General features: G+C 44.1%; 1 protein-coding gene and 1 long non-coding RNA gene across 6 annotated transcripts; both read left to right on the top strand.

Moving 5' to 3' along the window:
• The first annotated feature begins 1,218 nt into the window (after positions 1 to 1,218).
• Positions 1,219 to 3,459, top strand: LOC109759201 (uncharacterized). The gene is made up of 3 exons (XR_002232021.4): positions 1,219 to 1,998; positions 2,474 to 2,608; positions 3,002 to 3,459. It is a non-coding gene; the product is annotated as an uncharacterized lncRNA (long non-coding RNA).
• Positions 3,460 to 8,871: 5,412 nt separating this feature from the next.
• LOC109759191 (uncharacterized) lies at positions 8,872 to 15,168 on the top strand. 5 transcript variants are annotated; one of them, XR_012184351.1, is made up of 7 exons: positions 8,872 to 9,151; positions 10,310 to 10,426; positions 11,033 to 11,155; positions 11,594 to 11,751; positions 12,115 to 12,317; positions 12,457 to 12,578; positions 14,643 to 15,168. XR_012184351.1 is itself a non-coding variant. In XM_020318016.4 (7 exons), the coding sequence occupies exons 1-5, from the start codon at positions 9,173 to 9,175 to the stop codon at positions 12,116 to 12,118; spliced, it is 600 nt and encodes a 199-aa protein (XP_020173605.1). In that variant the 5' UTR covers positions 8,904 to 9,172; the 3' UTR covers positions 12,119 to 12,317; positions 12,457 to 12,578; positions 13,094 to 13,426. The 5 variants fall into 5 exon arrangements, 3 of the variants coding, with proteins under 3 accessions (XP_020173605.1, XP_073356132.1, XP_073356133.1); XR_002232019.4 differs by lacking the exon at positions 14,643 to 15,168 and adding an exon at positions 13,094 to 13,426 and having other exon boundaries at positions 8,885 to 9,151; XM_020318016.4 differs by lacking the exon at positions 14,643 to 15,168 and adding an exon at positions 13,094 to 13,426 and having other exon boundaries at positions 8,904 to 9,370.
• Positions 15,169 to 18,058: the final 2,890 nt, after the last annotated feature.

Below are 18,058 nucleotides of genomic sequence, written 5' to 3'. Positions count from 1 at the left end.
TCATCATGTGGTGAGACAATTGCAGCTCCAGGGCGCTAGTCCTTAGGGGCACTCGCACAAAGACTTCCCGATTATCATCTACAAGGTCAAGCCGCCTTCGGTAGGGGACTGGCGACAGTGGCACGTCAGCGGCTCATTTTGGCAGTAGTGGTTGTTTGATGGTCTTGGAATCTCAAAGTAATTTTTATTATGTTTGAGATGCTTTGTACTTCTGATGAACTTTTATAATAGCTCTTATCCTTTCCACAAAAAGAAAGTGACAAGAATTATCTGGAATAGTAGAGGCCTTCGACTTGGCTAAATGACAATTTTTTTCTGACACTTCTAGAGAACAATACTTGGACTTTATTGCTCTGATGGAGACTGGACGTCCAAACTTCTCGACACCTTTTTTGAGCTACCTATGGCGTGCTCTTGATTCTGCTTGCTATTGCCTACCTCTGGCAAAGGCTATGTGGTATTTTGCAAGGGGTTTATAAAACTACAATTGAGGTAGTAAATATGAAGGTCGGTGATTTTTCTATCAGATATCATGTGCGGTCGAAAGGTGACTGCTGCTCATGGACATTAGTGGCGGTCTAAGGTAGAGCCCGACCTGAGGTCTAACCTGACTTCCTAGCTGAGTTGGTATGGATTTGTGGTTCTGAGTCCTTACACATGTTGGTGGGTGGGGACTTTACTATTATTCGAAGATAGGGTGAGAATAATAATAGTAATTTTTATGATGGACGGCCCTTTATTTTCAATGATAACACCTAGAACTCATACGTGAAAGAGATAGGTTTTTCAAGACCACGGCTGACTTGGGCTGATTATTTAGAAACACCAAAGAAGATCTTCATGAACCGAGAGGTGGCGGCGGCGGCGAAAAAATCCTTGATAAATAAGTTAGGGTTTTTGGGGCAAATATAAAGACAAGAGCGTCGGGAGGTTGTGGAAAGGAGGTGTGTTGTGGTCATGTGGCCGCACCAACTGAACCCATGGTCCCACAACATCTTGATACGTCTATTTTGCATCATGTTTTCCTACTGTTATATAGGGTAACACTATTCTAATCCTGGGATCATAATAGTTATTCTGATCACAGCGCGTCCTATAAAGACGTGCATCATGTTTTTCTATTGTTATATAAGATAATACTATTTTAATCCTAGGATCAGAATAGTTATTCTGATAACAGCGCGTCCTATAGAGGGGCGATGGGATGTTCCTGGATTTGGAAAGGCAGCCCACCCGAACTTCTCGAAATGAAAAAAACAACGTTCCATCGGCGCCCACCTTATCCACTCCCCGCGCTGACCTTCCCCGCAACCTCCCCGACCAACCTCCCTCCGCCGCCTCCTCGGCTCCGGCGCGCCTCCCACCGCCGGCCCCTCGGCCCCGGCGCGCTTCCCGCCGTCACCTACACCGACCCGGACGCACCTCCGCCGCGGCCCATCTCTGCCAGGACGCGCCTTCGCTGCCTCCCACCCCGGCCCCGACGCACCTCCAGCCCCCCCCCCCCCCCCCCCCCCCGGTTCCCACGCGCCTCCCGCCGCCGCCCTCCGGGCCCCGATGCGCCTCCCGCCGCCGGCCACCCATCGCCGACGCCGTAGGCTGTGGATCCAGCGGAGGGCTTCGCGGAGTCGGGAGCAGAACCTCGCTCGCACACCTGCGTTTGGGCCGCCGTCGGAGGGCCGTGCTCTAACTCCCTCCTGCCTCGCTCAGGATGATCGAACTGCATCGCACGGTGGAGTAGACCCGCTGGCGTGGCTGGCTTCTATTCTTCGCCGTCGGGGCTTCTACCTAGCCGCTTGGCATGTCGGTCAGCACTCCCTCCCCCTCCCTACAGTCGTCCAGCTCCACCCATCTGAGCTTCCTCCAGGTAGCACTCACCTGCACCGTGCTTCCCACACTGTCGTGCATCAACAAGGAGGCAAGGTGCTTCTCCTTCTCACCTCGGCCAGTGGCTTCTCCTCCTGAAGCTAACACTTTCAAAAAGACTACAATATCTGCTCTGTACGTACCTTTAGCAGAATTAGGTGATGAAAGATATTGCTCCTTTTATGTATTGTTGATTCCATACTTTTTTCTGTTCTTAGAAAAAACTCATATGCAATAGCACGCTCTACTGAATTTTCATCAGTTATACTGCCCATATTACAAACAGTTTAGTTTATTGACAAGAGAAAGATATCATCAGTACAACAGCAGCAACTTTTAGCGCATATAACTCATATACATACAGCAGTTTAGTAATATAAAAATCAATAGTTCAAATATAGTTGGTACAAAAGAAATAGTTCAGAAAAAAAATTACGTGTCATTTTAATAAAACCCGTAAATATGCATGAAGCTCCAATGCATGCCCAGATCAGTTTAGATACACAACATTCCATGTATGTCCTACAGTTTGTACAGTTTCCTTAGTTTCTTCCGATTCGTACTTTCATTTTGTTAAATATGTCTCTTGATGAAATCCTTACCTGCACAGCATTCAGAGGTGGAAGTGTGCAGAGACGCACCGTCCAAGTCCCAATTGCCCTGACGGTGACCCAACACCATCACAGTCCAGCCCCGTAGCGTCAGGGAGGTCGAGGCCATCGCGAACAGAAGTCCACAACAGAAGGTGACGTCAGCGTAGCACTTCTTCCATCCCATCCCATCCATGTTTCAGATATTTCTGATTTTGGGTAGCAACAATGCATAATGTATGGAAGCCAGTCAGGCCCGCATGCACTGCAGCTGCTCACTTCCTCATCGCCCGCTGTCGGCGACAACACTCCCTTCCTCCAGCGCGTCACCGGCGCGGCCAACCACCTACACCGGCTTCGGCTGCAACCATGGCGCCTCTTTTTGTCAACCTCTAGCATGTTTTTTGTTTCTTGATAACAGCCTATTGCTTATGCTTATGATTTGTTTGTTCTACGGATATGAAGGTTATGCCACCGATAGCTCAAATCCTCTCTCCATCAACTCATGTAAATTGTCACATTTGACACCTGAGAATTACTCTCCCCAGGATATGAAGAACCCAGCCGGTGCTTCTTAGTTGAGGCATGTCAGAAGCTCCCCTCCTATCGTGTAGTGGTACAAAACTGTGTGTGGACGCTTTGTTGTGTCAGCTGAAGAAGTTCAATGCAGGGAAACAGGAACTACGCCATGTACAAGGGCTATGTGCCGGCATCGGTGAAGTTCTACTAAGCTACACGCCGGATTTACTGGTCATTGGTGAAAAAATCAGTTATTAAACAAACACTTTTTTCATATGATGTCAGCCAAAAGAAATTGTGGATGTGCTGTCCACGTGTGCGCGCGATACACTGAATTGAAAAAAACTAGTTTTGTCATGTTTATTTTCCATATTAGTTTTATAGTGTTTGTTTTTTGTGTTCATGGAGTAAATTAGGAAGTTCAAATTTTATGTTCATGGATCCAAATATTAAACATTGCAAAAAGATGTTGCCATCAGTGTTTCAATTGTTATGTGTGCATTTTAATTTGCTGTAATTTTTTGCATGACCTACATGATCGAGTTGAGAGCACACTTGCGTTCATGCATGCAAAAACTGGTTGTGTGTGTCTTCGTGCAATGGGTAGTTATTTTTTCTTTTTGCGTATAAAAAGATAGAAGTTCAAACAAAAAAAATGCAAAAGTTCAAAAAATATGTGACAAAAAAAGATCGTTTAATCTATCAGCGAAAAAAATGTAAATCCACACAAGAAGTTCGATATATATAAAAGTTATGTGTATGTTTTATCATGTAGGAAGCTAATTATTTTTTTAAAAAATAGAGTAGTTAAAAATTCATTATTTTTTTATTTTCTATTACAAATGATAACACCAAAGAAGTCTAGATTGAAAAAAAAATCAAGAAGTTCAATTTTTTAAAAAAAAGTAGAATAGTTCAGTGTATATGAAAATCCAGATTTTCCTCGTTATTAAATAATAAACCAAGAAATTCAATTTCAAAAAAAATGGAGCAGTTCAATATTTATTACAAAAACTCATATGTTTCCCGTTACTAATGAATAAACCAAGAAGTTCAGTTCGAAATAACGAAGAAGTTCGTCATTTATTACAAAAACTCCTATTTTTCCCGTTTCTAAAAATACGCAAAGAGGTTCAAAAATTGAAAAAGTGGAGCGGTTTGATGTCTATAAAAATTCTGATTTTTTTGCTAAAGGGTAGCGTCACTTTTTGCATTTTAATTTTTTTGGAGCAATTCCATTTAAAAAAAGATAATCAATAATTTCATATTAAAAAACGAAATAGTTTGATGTACACAACATACTCAAATTCTTCTTTGTTTCCATGCAAAATTAACGTATGAAGTTTAATTTTAAAAGGTTGTATGATGTTTACTTAAAAATCATTTTTTTTCCTTTTATAAGAGTAAAACTAAGAAGTTCAAACTAAAAAAAACAGAGAAGTTCAGAGATAAAAACCCTAGGATTTACATGCTCAATTTTGAAGAGTGTTTTAGGACTTGACGAAATGGATGAGAAAATTAGAAACGAAAATACGTCACAGAAGTTCAACGTGAAAACAGCAGGAAGTTCGACTACTATAGTGAATGAATTTGAGATGAAAAACTTTCAAAACCGTCGTGAGTATTAAAAAATGATCAACACGGTAAAGTTGCATGTTTACATAAGCTTTCTACCGGTATATTAATTGCTCAATTCCGGTGAGTGGATGGAGAGATATGGGCAAAAAAAGCACGTGAAAAACAGAGTGAAGTTCAAGTAGACATGCCGAGAAGTTCAGGTTCTTCACGCGGTGCATTTTCGAAGAATCTGTTTCGCGATAAAGGCAGAACGAATGATCTCGTCGTTTTTGAAATTACTTGAAAACGACTAGGAATTAGAGAATACCATTAATATGAAAAAGTTTTGCATTTTCGTAGCTTTTCAACGGTATATTATTTGCCCCATTCCGACAAATTTTGTAGAAATTACAGCGGAAATACATTTTTAGCCATTTTCAAAACTGACTTAAAACCGTAAAGAATTGGGACAAACAATATAAAACAAAAAGTTTCGCATTTCCTCAAGCTTTTCAACGCCATATCATTTGCTGCGTTCCGACGCACAGTTAAAAAATTAGCTCGAAAATACAAACTCGGTGGAACTTGTACCGTTTTCTAAATTATTTTTAAACCGTTCAAAATTAGAAAACACTTTCAATATTAAAAAGTAGCGTATTTTCATAAGCTTTCCAACACCATATCATTTGCCTCAATTATATTAGCCGTTTAGAAATGACATTGAAAATACGAACTCGGCTGTTCGATTTGTGAAATTTTATGATTTTCCAAATTACTCTTTAACCATATGGAATTAGAGAAAACTTTCAACATGTGGAAGGAGCGGTTTTGCAGCAGCTTTCCAAGGCTATATTATTTGCCTCATTCCGATAAACGGTTTGGAAATGCGATCGAAAATACGATTCATGTTTTTTGTTTGAAGAAAAAAAGGTTTTCAAAACTGCTCTTAAACCGCTTACATTTTGCCCAAAATTTAAGTTGGGTCATGATACTCATGTCCGTAGCTTTCTAACGGTATATAGCAAGCCCCATTTGGGCGATGTTGGCGGAAGTTCAACCTAGCACAGGGGGAAGTTCAGGTCGAACAACTCAGGCAGTAAAATTGCAAAAACGCGAGTTCATCGACCCGAGTGCAAAAAATCTGCCAATGAGCGAGATTTCTATTTAAAACCGGTATTTAGTTGCTAAAAAACGTTTCAAGATTACACTAACATCATATAGAACACGACTAACCAGAATAGTTCGCGCGGGGAGACGCGGTTGCGAAGATAGCCCGAAGGTCGGGTTCGTACAGAGGGAAGTTCAGGCGCGTTACTCAGGCAGGCCAGGTTGTGATCAGAATATTATTATGATCCCGTGATCAGAATAGTGTTTATATATACAGCCGGTCTATTCTGATAATATTGTCAGAATAGTTATTCTGATAATACTTCCGCACTGCACGCTCAATTCAAGTGCACGTCATTGTTTGAACCAAGTGTGCTGCAGTACTCACACGAGTGAACTCCGTGTCGAAAAAAACTGCACGCAGTGTTTTTCCGGTACTGTTTTCGCTCTAATTTTTTAACCGTTTATGGGAACGAGGCGTATAATATACCGTTGAAAAGCTATTGATTAGGCGCAACTTCGCCATGTTGAACACTTTTCGGGATTCCTCTCGGTTTAAGAGCAATTTTAAAAATGGTGCGGCGGATGGCGAGTGGCAGCGAGCGTATTTTCATGATTTTTTCTAAACCGCTCATCGGAATAAGGCAAATGATACGCCGTTAGAAAGATATCGTCGAGGCGCATCTTTTTAATATCTATTATTTTCTCTAATTCGTTACGGTTTAAGAGCAGTTTCAAATTTACTAAATCGCGGAATTCTGTTTTTTTTGAATTTTTTGCAATTTTCGATACTGTTTTTGCTCTATTTTCTGTACCGTTTGTCGAAACGAGGCGTGTAATACGTCGTTGGACAGCTATGGACAAGGCGCAACTTTCATATATAGAAATGGTTTTGAGATTCCTTACAGTTTTAAGTTAATTTTGAAAATCGTGCGGCGGACGACGAGTGGCAGCGGCCGTTTTTCGCGAAATTTTTAGAAACCGGTTGTCGAAATGATTCAAATGATATGCCTTGGAAAGATATCGACGAGACGCAACTTTTTCATGTAGAACACTCTCTCTAATTCCTTATAGTTTAAGAGTAGTTTTAAATTTACCGAAATGCGGACACACTGTTTTTCGCGACACCCAAATCGACGTGGGTACTTCATCCGACTGAAAACCGCACTGCATCGAACGAACAACCGCACTTCATTGACAAACAAGTGCACTGCATGATTTCTTTTTTGTGGGACGTAATTTTTCATAAACGAGGTGGAGTGCACTTCATGTCGAGTGTTGGTGAACCACAATACTATGAAGAGTGAACCTCGAGACTACCGTAAACGGGCCATACTGCATCAGACAGAAAACCGTACTTATTTAGACTAAAAGCCACACTTCATTGGACAGACAAGTGCACCGCATGATTTTTTTCGTGGGGCATAAATTTTCCCAAACAAGGTGGAGTGCACTGCTTCAGACTAAAAACCGCATTTCATCGAACAGACAAGTGCACTCCATGATTTCTTCTTTGTGGGACGTAAATTTTTCCAAACAAGGTGAAGTGCACTTCATGTCGAGTGTTAATGAACCACAACACTATGAAAAGTGAACTTCGAGACTACCGTAAACGGGCCGCGACACTACCGAAAATGAACCGCTTGAGCTTTTTCTTTTCCAAACTCAATATTTATTACGTGCATAGACCGGGCGAGTGGACCGCAGGGACTAAGCAAGTGAACCACACGTAATGAGAAGTGAGCTGCTTTCCGAGGTGTTTTTGTTTCGGATCACCAAGTGAACCACGAAGGAGTTTTATGGCGAACTTCGTGCGAGAACAAAGTGAGCTTCAAAACATACATATACATTCATTATTTTTACACAGCTACACAGCCATCCAGTACGTAGCATAATCAACGACAGAGTACCCAACTGTACTACACTAGGCAAAGACTTGCTGATGCAAAATTACCATCCATTTTTCTTACTACAAAATGAACTTCCAATTCACTAGGTAGTGCCCTTTTTCTCTCTGCGTTTCTCATAAACAACAAAATGAACTTCAAATGAACATAGATGTTCTCTTCTTTTTCTTATTGGGCGCACTTCTTCTTGAGTAAACTGCACATTGACGCAAACAAAACATCAACTAAGCACAAAGCGAACCTCTTCTTTGAGTAAACTGCACGGCCAGGGGGGACTGCAAAAAAAAGCAACGAACTATGGCGGCGAGCACTGAAATGAACTCGCCGGTGCCACTGGACTGCACGTCTGACCACGAGCCTCGTGCCACCGGAATGCAAGCACGCTCGCCGGTGGACTGGACATCCAGCCGCACCGCAGTGATGCACAAAGCGAACTGAAGTGTTTGTGCCCAAGTGAAATCTGGAAAGGCAAAAAAATTGAAGGGGACGAGAGGAAGCCGGAGGCCGGTGCTTGCAGTGCGGAGAAGGTACGATACGGCGGCCGGATCTAGTAGGAGGTTGTCGGGGCTCCCGGAAACAGCAGGTCGCCGGAGTAGGAGGCAGGGGCAGCTGGAGGCACATTGCTACACATGTACCAGGCGGCGGTGGAGCTTCCCTATCGCCAGATCCAGAGCAGCCGGTGGATCCGGCGGGGCGGGACGACATGGATCCCAACGGAACTCGACCTGACTGCTGCGGCCGCTCGGGATCCCTCGCCAGAGAAGGAAAAGGAAGGAGGCAGCGCCGTGGCTACGGGACATGGCAGAGCGCGAGGTGGTGGGTCACGGCTGCATCCGTCGGCTTTGCGGTTGCACCGGTGGCCATGGCGGCCGGATCCGGTGGTGGAGGCCTCGCCGGTGGCCGGTGGCGGCTGGATCCCACCATGGCCGCGGGGGACACCGGTGGTTGGGGAGCGCCGGCCATGGGGGGTGGGTGGATGCGTGCCGGCCGTGGGAGGGGTCGGGGGCGCGCCGGCCGTGGGAGGAGGTCGGGGACTCGCCGGCCATGGGAGGTAGATGGGGTCGCGCCGGCGGTTGAAGGGGGCGCTGGTGGTGGGGATGCGGGAGGAGCGTCGGGCATGTTAGGAGGTGGAGAGGAGAGAGGAAGTGGTGGGGGCGGGGAGTACGGCAGCGGGAGGAAGTGGGCTGCACGGGTGGGCGGGGTGGGGTTCGGTTCGCTTCGAGGTGTTATCTCTCAGTTGGCAGTCCGCGTTCCGGGTTTATTTTCGTCCCACCAGTTTCGTCCGTTTTTTTTCGTCCTAAAAAAATCTACGAAATTTAACCAGTGACAACTATGACTAGCTCCCTTTCCCCTCCCTCCCGAGCCGCTCGCGCGGGCGGCTCTGGAGGCGAAAACCCTAGCCCCCTGAGCCCCCCCCCCCCCCCCCCCCCCCCCGAGCCCCCCTAGCCCTGCTCCTCTGGCCGCCGCCGGCGCGGGCGGTGGTGGCGGCGCCCGGCCGTCGAAGGCGGTGGGCGAATTCGGCGCGCTCCGACGGGCCTCACGCGCGCGAGGGAGAGGCGTCAAGTGGGCGGCGCGGTGTTTTTCTCCGGTGAGGCGGCGCACGGCGAGGTGCGTACGGAGAGGCGGAGCATGGTCGTGGGATTGATGCGGAGATGCTCGTGCACGGCGACCTGCTTCGAGCCGTCGGTGGTGGTCGGAGTGGAGACGCGCCTCGGCCAGGGAGGCGGCAGATCTGGGCCAGGAGTGGCCGCGCAAGCGGCGGCCGGGATCTGCCGCGGCGGCCGGTGGGTGCGGTCTGCCCCTGCTGACCCCGGCGAGATTCTGCAGGTGCGGCTGTGGGAGCGAGGGGTGGCGGCGCGGGCTGGTTCTGGGCTGCTTGCGCTCGGGTCAGCGGCTTGGTTGTGGGGAGCATCACGCGGTGGTGCGCGCTTCTGTTGGATGTGCGTCGAGGTGGCTCCCCGGCCATGGGCTCCAGAGCTGTGTCCGTTGCTGGGTTGTCCACCAGGAGGTGGTGTGACAGCCGTTGCTTGCGGCATCAGCAGCTTCTGGCCGTGCTGGTTGTGGAAGGAGTAATGGAGTTGTTTGTCCCCGATCATGCGGAAGGTGGTAGCTGGACTGCGTGTCCTCGCCGTGCAGGGTGTTGGTGTTCTGTGTCGCTATGATCACGATAGCAAGGTGTTGCGGCAGTGGCGGTGTGATCCAGCACTGACATTCTGGCCTCAATTCTTCGCGGGGGTGGGGGTTGGCCAACGTTACGGATGAAAATCCTGCCCGTCTTCGGTTGGTGTTGGCGGCGATGGCGCCCGTGGGTGTCGTTTCCCTCCTTGGAGGCGTCGCTTAGGTGTGTTGGCATCTCCCCCGCTTGCTTGGGTTGTTGTCTCCGGGCGAAAGCCTAGGTCTTGGACCGGCGATGGCGGCGTCATGGCGTCGTTCCTCTGTTGGGAGCATCGTGGGTGGAGACATGGCTTGGAGGTTCAGTGTTGTGGTTCTCCGGTGCATGGCGCTGGTCCGGGTAGAGGTTCTTGGGCGCAATGTATGCCGACGTCGGTGACTCTAAGATGGTGGCTTTCTCGGGATCAACTTTAATATTTTTGTATCGATTCTGTATGTGTAGATTTGTAAATGTAACATCTCAATGTCACCACACTATGTTTTTGTATCGATTCTGTACATCAATATTTGTGTGTTTGTTTATTTGTTTTCTATGTGCTTCTATTCTGAATAATGCTACTTGCCTGATTGTCTATTTTTCTATTCTGAATGTAGAGAGAGAGAGAGCATCATGACTGCCATGGCTTGAACTATTTTGCTGAGATCCTGGAAAAATTGAATGGTATAATTCTGTTAATTGGGAACCTTGGAATTGATTTTTCACCTGAAAAGGTTGGCTATCTCAACCTTCTTAAACAATTCTGTAGCACGTATTTCTCATGTGCATGAAACTTAGTTAGATTTGCTTTTTTTTTAATCATGGGCCATCCACTGAGTATTATGTTATTCGTTCTTTAGGTGTTTTAATTTAAAAAATCAGCTCTGCACAAGTAACAACATGGCTGAAAGCCTGTTGCTTTTACTTGCGTTGAGGACAATCTGATGGACAACCTCCGACCTACTCGCGCCCCATAGTTAGTGTATAACGGCTGGAGAGAAATTATGCTTTTCTTCATTTGGACTATTCGATAGATGCAACAGTTATAAAAATAAGAATTTTGTAAATCAAAGAGAGATATGCTCTCATCAATTGCTCACCTCTGAAGGTTGAAAACATATGGGCTTGATGAGGCCGTTTTCTTTTTACAATTTCCTCTAGCAACAACTCCGTGTATAATCCAGAACTGGATCGTTGCTTATTTGTTTTTGAAAGTGTACAATTTCCTTTATGAAAGTGTAATGTTCTCATCTCTATTATGATGTTTCAAGTATACTACTTCTCTCAAGAAGGTTGGAGTCAACGAGGCAGCACATAACTGTGCTTGATGCATTCTTCAGGTTGATCGAGGGTCGGATAATGGACGTAACACAGCTGCTAGAGAAGAGATTATAATATGGAAAATAGTAGATGAGGAGGAAGCTAAAGTTGGTAGATCAATTGAGCAAGAGTTCCAGACCCAGGTGCATTTATAATTGAGCTGTTTATATGAGCAGTGCTACATGCTTCCACTCTGCATCTCTATAGTTATTTGGCTGAATGTGTGCAAGAGTTTGAGCTATTAATTATTGTGTAGTTCTTAAGTTTTAACTTTAGAACTGTGTAAGTTATTCCCTTCTTTAGAAATAACTTCATGTGGAAAAGTATTCTTTGAGGGAAACAAGGTCGAGAGGTTGACAGTGATAATATAATAAGTTTGCATTTTATACCATCTAGCAGGACTTCACGGAAGTTTGTTAGAGGAATTGCAATAGCCATGATCAAATATTATATTTCTTATTCCTTTTTGGTTTTAGACAAGAAAAGTAGCTCAAACCTTCTACTGTCGCAGTCGCTGTAGTAGAGCAATCGCTGCCTCAAACTTCATAGAAGATGGGCATGAATGGATGTTTTGGTTGCAGGTTACACCAAGAACAAGTGCCTCAGATCATTCATTTTTCAGGCAGCGGAAGGATCACTCCCCCTCCCCTCGCGTCGCCCACCTGAGGGCGACTCGAGGGTGCCCTCGCCCCGTCCGCCGTGACCACCCCTCTTCGGATCTCACCGCCTCGACCAAAATGTAAGTGTTGTAAGCTAGCTGAATTTTTTCCAACTCCTACACTAAAAGGATGTAAGTCGCCATCCAAACGATCGAAACACACATGAGCTTGCAATATCGTAAGGAATTTGTCTCTCCGGTACATGGTTATCGACGTGTAGATTTTGGTAAGCTTATATTGTCGATCTTCTGGTAAGGTGACCCTTTCAATACTAATACCAGTTTTGTGAGTGCATGCATGTTCTTGTCATCTCAACTAAATCTGGATGGCCAAGTTTCCACAGAATGGCTCAAGATTTTCAGTCATACACTAGCTGTCACACACCCAGACTTTATGAACATGTGATTTGTCATCTCAACTAATCGACGGTTTTTGCTTGACAGGTGATTTGAGGCAAATTCTGCGTTTGAGGCAAGGACAATAAAAGTGATGGAGCTTTTGGTCTTCAGCACCTTGAAATGGAGGATGCAAGCTGTTACTGCTTGCTCGTTTATTGACTACTTCCTTTGCAAATTCAATGATCATGACACACCCTCCATGCTTGCATTCTCCTGCTCAACTGACCTCATCCTGAGCACAACTAAGTGTATGAAAGTTAAATCAGATCCCCCTTTTTAGTATTCATCGACTAATGTGTTAAATTAGATCTCACTTTTAGTATCCATGGATCAGTGTGTATAATTTGGTGGCGATCAATTATTAAAGTTTCAGAATTTCGATTGCAGGAGCTGATTTTTTGGTGTTCAGACATTCAGAGATTGCTGGAAGTGTTGCACTTCCTTCATTTGGGGAGCACAAGACTTCAGTTGTCGAAATGGCTACAACTAATTGCAAGTATATAAACAAGGTAGTGATCAGCTCTGTGTTATCGTTAACTAAATCATTTGCCCGCATCACATGGTAACCTTTAATGCAATGGTGCCTCTGTGTACAAGAAGAATGAGGTATTTGATTAAATTGTAGGGAGGCTTCAGATGTATCCGAGAAAAAGCATAGCACCAACTTTTATAATGGTCCTATGTTTCTATCAGAGCAATGCCATTATCCTGCATACATTTTAAAATGCATTTGAGTTCTAATACATATTGTACATGTACCAACATTCTTTCCTCTGTTTTCGTTTTGTTGTTGTCCTTAAATGGCATCTCATTTTTACTTTGATTTAGAAAGTGAAGTAACATTAATAACTAATAAGTTCTCGCATGTTAGGTTTTCTTGGACGTTGTTGAGAGTGTAAACCTTCTTATGTCTTCTAAAGGGAATTTGTGTACCATCAAATTTTACCTGTCTGTTCTGAGGTTTCTGGTGTCTTCCTATTCAACTATTTGATGTTCATTGTGTATATTTCTTACATTTCTGCAGGGAGTGTGATGTGACAGGAAAGATCCTGATGAAGTGCTTCCTTTATGGAATGCCTATCTGAAGTTTGGACTAAGAGACATGCTTTAATTGGCTTAGTAAAAAATACTTGCTAAAGAGAAATAAGATTCAAAGTAGATGTTTTTATTGTAGATTAGGATATGTGTGTTCTGCCACCGGTTCGACTTCTCATATTAGAAGGCAAGCAGTTAGTTCATATCTTACTACTTTGCACTATTGTAGATGGATGGTGAGGGATTGAGAGGCTACTACTATTAATGTGCGTAAACTTTGCATCTTTAGCTCTCTAAATGAAACCGGTGATGGTTAACCTGATTTTTGGAGTTCTATTTGGAGCTTAGTAAGCTTGAACACACTGAAGCTTATTAAGATGTTTTTTGGAACGTGCTTTGCTCTTGATGAGGCAATTTTTTTGGTAGCAATGCACGCGCAGCCCTGGATGGTAGGCCGCGACATCCCCGGCGATGGCTCATTAGGACCTCACCAAAGGTGAAGATGATGTGGCATGCCATGTTGTCGCCGGTGAAGGAGAGGTTCATGTTAATGGAATGGATTGTGGAGTGCGGGGAGGTTGCATGAGCTAGATATGGTGGTAGGGTTTAGAGGGTTGGCTGGCGACGGAGGCGGCGACTTGATAGGGGGCGACGGGGTAGTGCGTGAACAACACTTGCTGATCGTGGATGTCGGTGGCAAGTGGTTGGGCACGTAAAGGTGGGCGGATTGATAGAGTGGATGAATAAAAAGGTGGGCAGTGGGAGTAAGACGAATAGTAGCAGCAGTGGGTCGTCGGTGGTGGAGGAGAGGCCAGGGGTTGACGGACTTAAGTGCGGGGTGCGGGAGGTCGTGGGCACCGGAGATGGTGGTTGGGTTTAGAGGGATGGATGGCGTCGACGCCAGTGGAGGTGGCGACTCAAGCATGGGGCGACGTTTGGTAATTAACACTCACCGGCTATAGGGTGGCGGTGCCAATTGGTTAGGCAGGGAGAGGTGGGCGGATCAATAGGATGGACGAAGAAAAAAAAGCAGAGGCGAGAGGAAGAAGAACCATTAGCAGAGATGGGTCGTTGTTGGTAGAGATGGGCAGTGGATTAATGGATTCGAATGTAAGGTACGAGAGGTCTCGGGTGGCGGAGATGGTGGCAGGGTTTAAAGGGATGGTCGGCGCAATATCCTGCAACATTTCATTTGCATACTTCCATCCCGAGCAATCATAGAAATAAAAGAAATTTGTGGAACTATGTTAGAAATGTCTATTTAGGTGGAGAGATGAGGAATAATGCAGCTCATGATAATCATTTTCATCGTCAACATGTTAGTAACATTGTGAGTATAAAAATGCTGATTATCTGCATTGTCGCCCGTAGCAACGCACGAGCACTCTACTAGTCAGAATAAGATTTAGGTGTTATTAGAATAAGACTCTAGAAGGGTGTTATTAGAATAGACCCACCCTATATGTATATATATCGTTTTTATGCTTTATAACACTTTATGGAGTAATTCTAATGCCTTTCCTCTCATAATATGCAAGGTTTACACAAAGAGGGAGAATACCGGCAACTGGAATTTTGGACCTGAAAAAGCTATGTCAGATATACCTATTCTACATATCTCCAAATGAGCTGAAAATTTATGGAGAATTATTTTGGATTATATAATAAATATTGGAGAAAAGAACTACGAGAGGGGGCTGCCAGGTGGCCAGTAGACACCAGGGCGCACCAGCCCCTCCAAGTGCGCCCTGGTGGGTGGTGGGCACCCTGCCCCACCTGTGGTGCCCATCTTCTGGTATATAAGGTATTTTGACCTAGAAAAAATAAGGAGAGGACTTTCGGGATGGAGCGCCGCCATCTCGAGGCGAAACTTGGGTAGTGATACGTCTCCAACATATCTGTAATTTTTTATTGTTCCATGTTGTTATATTATCATTCTTGGATGTTTTACAATCATTGTATAGTCATTTTATATCATTTTTCGGTACTAACCTATTGCCATAGTGCCAAGTGCCGGTTGCTGTTTTCTGCATGTTTTTTACATCGCAAAAAATCAATACCAAACGGAGTCCAAACGTAGCGAAACTTTTTGTGGATTTTTTTGGACCAGAAGACATCCTGTGGGCCGGAGAAGCACCTGGGGGGTGCTTAGAGGGGAGCACAACCCACCAGGGCGCGCCTGGGCCTAGGTGGGTTGTGCCCACCTCGGGTGCCTCCCGAACCGACTCTTTGCCCTATAAATACCCCAATATTCCAGAAACCCTAGGGGAGTCGATGAAAATCAATTCCAGCCGACGCAAGTTCCAGAAACCATAGATCCAATCTAGACACCATCAAGGAGGGGTGCATCATGTCCATTGGTGCCTCTCCGATGATGCGTGAGTAGTTCTTTGTAGACCTACGGGTCTGTAGCTAGTTGGTAGATGACTTCCTCTCTCTCTTTTGATTCTCAATACAATGGTCTCATGGATATCCATATGATGTAACTCTTTTTGCTGTGTGTTTGTTGGGATCCGATGAAATTTGAGTTTATGATCAGATCTATATTTTTATCCATGAAAGTTATTTGAGTCTTCTTTGATCTCTTATATGCATGATTGCTTATAGCCTCATTTTTCTTCTCCGATATTTGGGTTTTGTTTGGCCAACTTGATCTATTTATCTTGCAATGGGAAGAGGTGCTTTGTAATGGGTTCGATCTTACCGTGCTTGATCCCAGTGACAGAAAGGGAACCGACACGTATGTATTGTTGCTATTAGGGATAACAAGATGGGGTCTGTTTCTACATAAATAGATCTTGTCTACATCATGTCATCATTCTTATTGCATTACTCCATTTCTCCATGAACTTAATACACTAGATGCATGCTGGATAGCGGTCGATGTGTGGAGTAATTGTAGTAGATGCAGGCAGGAGTCGGTCTACTAATGTTGGACGTGATGCATATATAACGATCATTGCCTGGATATCGTCATGATTATTTGAAGTTCTATCAATTGCCCAACAGTAGTTTGTTCACCCACCGTTTGCTATTTTTCTCGAGAGAAGCCACTAGTGAAATCTACGGCCCCCGGGTCTCTTCTTTAATATATTTGCCTTTGCGATCTATTTTATTTTCTTTTATTTTTAGATCTATTAAACCAAAAGTAGAAAAATGCATTGTTGCACTTTATTTTATTTGCAATCGAATTATCCAATCTATTACAACTTTACCCCGTTCGTCTGCCAATTTATGGCGCCGTTACCTGAAAGGGATTGACAACCCCTTTAACACGTCGGGTTGCGAGTATTTGTTATTTATGTGCAGGTGCTGTTTATGTAGTGTTGCTTGGTTCTCCTACTGGTTTGATAACTTGGTCTCATCACTGAGGGAAATACCTACTGTCGCTGTGCCGCATCATCCCTTCCTCTTTAGGGAAATACCGACGTAGTTCTAGCAGGCATCAAAAGGAATTTATGGCGCCGTTGCCGCGGATACATCATCAACATCTACCAGGTTCCTAATCACAAATCTCATCTCCTCGCAATTTACATTATTTTCCATTTGCCTCTCGTTTTCCTCTTCCCCATTTCTTCTAACAACCATCGGTATTTTACTCGAAGCTATATTTTTATTTGTCACATACTATGAGTTTTGCTTGGAGCGTTTTGTATGATATGAGTCTTTGCTTGTTTTGCTTCTTGTTTTGAGTCATGAATCCTTGCTGGACAAACCTATTTGAGAGAGCCAAAATTATGCCATGACTTGTTAGAATTGCTCTCTATGCTTCACTTAAATTTTTATGAGCTATGGAATTGCACTAGTGCTTCACTTATATCTTTTTGAGCACGGGGTGCTTTAGAATTTTTGAAGAAATGCTCTCATGCTTCACTTAGATTTATTTGAGATTTAGTAATTTTTGAAGAAATTCTCTCTCTTGCTTCACTTAAATTAATTTGAGAGAAAGAAATGTTATGCTCATGATCTTCACTTATATTTGTTTGAGCTTATCAAAAGCAACACATGAAAATTAGTCCGAAGTGATAGATATCCAAGAAGGATATAATAAAAACTTTCATGAAGATCATTGGACAAAATAAACTTGATTCCTTGTAATAGTTTTGAGATATGATGATGTGCTATGGGAGTCATGTTGGTGAGTAATTATGCTTTAGTAAGAATATTGGTGTTAAGGTTTGTGATTCCCTATGCAAGCACGAAAGTCAATAGTTATGCAATGAAATAAAATCCTACTTGTGGTGCATTATTCGGTGTTAATTATGCTTAATGCTCGCTTATGAGATTATTCATTTCTTGGTTGGTCGCTTCTCAATCTTTTGCTAGCCTTCATTTTGCACTAAGTATGATCTCTACTTGTGCATCCAAAATCCTTTAAATCAGTTTTGCCATATGAGTCCTCTATATCTACCTATATGCGGTATTCTTTTGTCGTTCTAAGCAAATTTGTATGTGCCATCTCTAATTTTTCAGAATAAACTTCTCTTTTGTGTGTTCGTACCGCTCGCGAGGCGGTGAGGGGTGGCTAATATTTTCCATGCTAGATGTATTATTCTCACGATGAGTGTTTATTCACTTGTCATTGCACGAGAGTAAGGCAAAGGTATTAGGGATGCGCAGTCCCGAAATGAAAAATGAATTTACTTTATGTTGTCAAATAATAAATTCCTTGGAAAGTGTTGGTATGGAGGGCACCCGTGGATACGGTTAGCCATGGAAAGTGTTGGGAACTCTAAGTCGTTTTCGTTGGTGGGAAAACCATGCCTCTCAAAATGTTTTTATCTCTATGTTTTTCGCTTTGAGCTCTGGCACCTCTACAAATCCCTACTTCCCTCGCGAAGGTCCTTTCTTTTACTTTCTGCAATTTTTATTTTCAATTCGAGTCTCCATCTTCTCTTATAAAGCACCAACTAACGGGCACTATGATCGTACTTGAGCATTGGATGTAGCTAAT

Source organism: Aegilops tauschii, chromosome 5 (genome assembly GCF_002575655.3).
Source record: "Aegilops tauschii subsp. strangulata cultivar AL8/78 chromosome 5, Aet v6.0, whole genome shotgun sequence".
Classification (NCBI taxonomy): Eukaryota; Viridiplantae; Streptophyta; class Magnoliopsida; order Poales; family Poaceae; genus Aegilops; species Aegilops tauschii.
The sequence above is the reverse complement of the archived record's forward strand: the minus strand, read 5'-3'. Positions and strand labels throughout refer to the sequence as shown.